General features: G+C 35.0%; 1 gene segment (V, D, J or C); it reads left to right on the top strand.

Annotated features, from left to right (window-relative positions):
- The first annotated feature begins 3,506 nt into the window (after positions 1–3,506).
- On the top strand, positions 3,507–3,956 carry LOC107576175 (Ig kappa chain V-III region NG9-like). The segment is given in 2 exon segments: positions 3,507–3,555; positions 3,640–3,956. Coding segments are annotated over 2 exon segments (366 nt in total).
- Positions 3,957–3,975: the final 19 nt, after the last annotated feature.

The raw sequence follows: 3,975 nt of genomic DNA, 5'->3' as shown, positions 1-3,975 counted from the left end.
CAGCTGCCGTTTTTACCGTAAATTTTACGGATTTTTTTTTACAGTGTAGCCTACAGCTGTGAACACATGTGTTGCAGTTTTCTGCTCAAACACCTGCAGGTAGGTGATCTGGCCCAGCTGGGTCTAGTAAGCTGTTTGAATCTGGAGGTTTAGTAATACACTGTTACTCTGGACTGCTGGCTTGATTGATGATTTGGTGTCACACAGATACTAGACAGATCCTCTCAATTCCACCAGCCCTGCCATGAAGCTGGCTTTCAGGGAAGCACTTACATCCAGGAGACTGGACTTACTAGAGAGAGTCAGAGCTACTGAACTTCAAATCTCTCAGAGGCTGTGAACGAGTGTTCAAATCTTCATTTAAGGATTTCTTATTCCACAGAGTAACACCTGAAATGAGAAATGGCTTTCAACTCTGTGTGAGGAAAGGCTGTTAGGAGTAAATGTGCAACCGTTAGTCCTCCTGTGATCTAATATTTCCCTGTGGATATTTCTAATGCCTATAGATGACTTACAATTGAATATTATTGTACAGCAGTATTTAGATCAGATCTATTTATCATGGCTACATATAATAAACACTGATAGATCTAAAGATCTAATTTATGGATGAACAGCTGCTGCAGAATATATTCCAAAGTTACAAAATAGTATTACTGAAGAATAAATGAACACATATCTGTGTATGCAGCAGAATTAACTGCCATGATGTTAGCACTCCAGTGGAGGAGAAGATGTAAAACAAGAGCAGATGTAATATGTACTGACTCTTCTGCAGCACTATCAAGCCTTGCAAGTGGATTAAAATCGTCAAGGCAAGACATTACATATGAGATTATTGCAACTTTTTTTTAAGATTAAGTAATGCAAGCTGAATGTTTCTGTGGGCTCCTGCTCATATATGAGTGGAGGCTAATGAAATGGTTGATAAGCGAGCTGTGAAACACACAGAGATAGATGCACAAGTGCGGAACTGTGAAAGAAAGGGCAGATATCTGTATAGCATGAAGCAACAAGTAGGCAATGGGAGAAAAGTTTTTAATAACAGGAAGGACGATTCAATTACTGCTTAAATTCAAATAGGGCATTCTGTACTAAATCATTCATTGTATAAAATATGAAAACCTGAAACAAGGCAGTGTAATTATTGTGAGCAAACAAAAACAATAGAGCATGTACTAATACAATGTAAATAAATAAAAAAATGTATAAGAAAAAATAGAACTTAATTAAAAAGACATCCTTGGAAGAAAAAAAAACATTAAATTTGATAAGCCTTCTGAAAGAATCCACAGAACAACATAAAAATATAGTGTTATATTAAGATTTCTTAAAGGATTCTTAATATTAAGGTTTCTTATTAGGATTATGCAGGATAATTTAAAAATGATTTATTTTTTGTTTATTTTCACCTGCCTGTGCTTCACAATTGAGTCCAGTCTGTGGCAGTACTGCACCAGAAGTTGCCATAAATAACTCTAGGAGAAGGAAGAGAAAGAGAAGAAACAATGCATGCACATAATAGTTTGCTTGTTTGTTTTTGTTTTTGCAGTCATGGTATGCAATAGCTACTGTTCAACAGTATGGGTAATATCCCCCTCCCCCAAATAAATGAATAATTTTATTCAGCATGGATGCATTAATCTGATCAAAAGTGACGGTCAAGACTTTTAAAAAGAGTTACATTTCAAGCAAATATAGATATTTTGAATTTTCAGAACACTGGAAATTAGAATGTCTTCTGAAGGATCACGTGACACTGAAGACTGGAGTAATAATGCTGAAAATTCAGCTGTGTATCACAGAAATAAATTACATTTTAAAATGTATTACAAAATAAACAGGTATTTTAAATTGTAATAATATTGTACAATATTAGTCTTCTTACTGTTTTATCAAAAATGAAGACTTAAGACTGAGTATAAAAAATAATTATTTGAAAAACACATTTTATTTCTTTCTTTTTCACTTTGATTTTGGGGTAAAAAAATGTTTTGCCAGAAAGTTGACTTTAGCTATATACAGTATTTATGTATTATAAATAAATTTGATGTAATTTATATGTGTGTACGAGAGAACACAGAGAAAACATATAATTTGCATTGATATACAACAGTAGAGCGCAGGAGCAGCAGGTGCGTCCTGTGTGTGTGGAAGAAAATCTCCACGCTTCACTGCAACTCTACAGGAGAAACTTCAGCTCATCAACTTCAGAACCTGTTCTGGTTTACTGAAATTAAGAAAGGGAGTATACAGAGCTGAATTATTTATAAGCTCTGAATCAAATAAACTCTAGTCAAACTAGAAGTGTGGCCTGAAAGTCAGATTTGCATTTGTGGAGGAGATTCTGTTCGTCTCAGAATAGTGCCTGTGTCTCCAGTGCTGCATGCTCAAACCACAAGAGGGTTGTTTACAAGACATAAAGATTTACAACTCAAACCACAGGAACTGTTAAGCTTTATCATTCATTTTAACTTAATAAATACTACTTCCATCTGAATAAGGCACTGAATGATGCTCTTGACAAAAATAATGTTCTTCAGCTTCATCACAAATAAGTGCTCTAGCATCATGCTTTTGTTTAACCCCTTAACTGTCACCCCCCAATTTTTTAAAATAGGCAATAAAGTGCACTATCCAAACTTAAATTGTTTTAATTTATGAACACTTTGGAATACAGACATAAGGTTGGTCTCTTTTTAAAGAAGAAAATCAGCAGATTATTGCAAAAGTGGAATTAAAAACATTTTTTTTTTTAATTTTTAAGTTTAAATTTACTGTAAAGAAAATGCGCTATACTAATTGTATTTTATTTTATATATCGTAAATATTTTACATAACATGTTTTACTCTAAAATTGGTATAAATTAAAGCCTTTGTCTAAATAAGTTATTTTCCAAATTTGAAGTTTGATACCACAAACAGCCACCGGTGCCATCAATTTTTTTATGCATTTTTCTGTCACAAATGTCTAGATTTCTCTGTAAATCTTACTTCTATGTCAAAATACCACCAAATATGGAATCCTGAGAATCCTGAGACCTTTCTAATGATATATATTTTGTCAAGATTATAAAAAGTTTTGATTGTAAAATACCGTAATACATTTTGTAATATGACACTTGACACTGCCTGCTAAGGGGGAGGGGACCGCCAAAATATTAAGATATTAAAAGAGCAAACCCAGCATACACCTGACTGATGATGCATGGTATATGCACTTAAGTGACAGATTTTATTAGTTATTTATTACTGTGATATTTCGAAAGCCACTGAGTTTGATTGCCCATAAAAATACGATTCTGTATGTTTGTATACGTTCCTAATAGTGCTGGATGTTATTTATGAGTTATTGCTCCTAAATGGGACTTTTCTGCTCTAATTACACTGAACATTTACATATACAGCACCACTTTGCATTGGCAGCACATGCTTCAGTGCTTTTGTAAGTGTTTATAGGCCCGTAGTTTAACACAGATCAGAATCATCGTCATCACAGAACAACAATGACTTCCATCGTCATTTTTATTTCGATGCTTGTAGTATTTTATCAGGGTTTGTATAATTAGACTAGATCTCTATTGCACAAATTAACACGTGTCATACTTTGGTATATCATGGTTTATGTGACTCTTTTAGAGTGCCGAGGACAGGTCGTCATCACTCAGACACCATTAGCAACAGCAGCCCAACCAGGACAAGAAGTTAAATTAAACTGCAAAGCCAACAGGCCGGTGCATCTTAATAACCACATGGCTTGGTACTTCAGGGAACCCGGAGGAGCTACTAAACTACTTATACAAGGTGCCACCATTCGATTCACTGGAACTCCTTCTAGATTCACCGGCAGTGGACATGGAGCGGACTTTACTCTGACCATCAGTGGAGCCCGGCCTGAAGATGCAGGACATTACTTCTGTCAGAGTGACCACACTGGTGCAATAGTCACACGGTGATAAAGAGCCGCACAAAAAC

Source organism: Sinocyclocheilus grahami, unplaced genomic scaffold (assembly GCF_001515645.1).
Source record: "Sinocyclocheilus grahami isolate Dianchi unplaced genomic scaffold, SAMN03320097.WGS_v1.1 scaffold3303.1, whole genome shotgun sequence".
NCBI classification, from domain to species: domain Eukaryota; kingdom Metazoa; phylum Chordata; class Actinopteri; order Cypriniformes; family Cyprinidae; genus Sinocyclocheilus; species Sinocyclocheilus grahami.
Note: the sequence above shows the minus strand (reverse complement) of the source record. Positions and strands in the feature narration are given on the sequence as shown.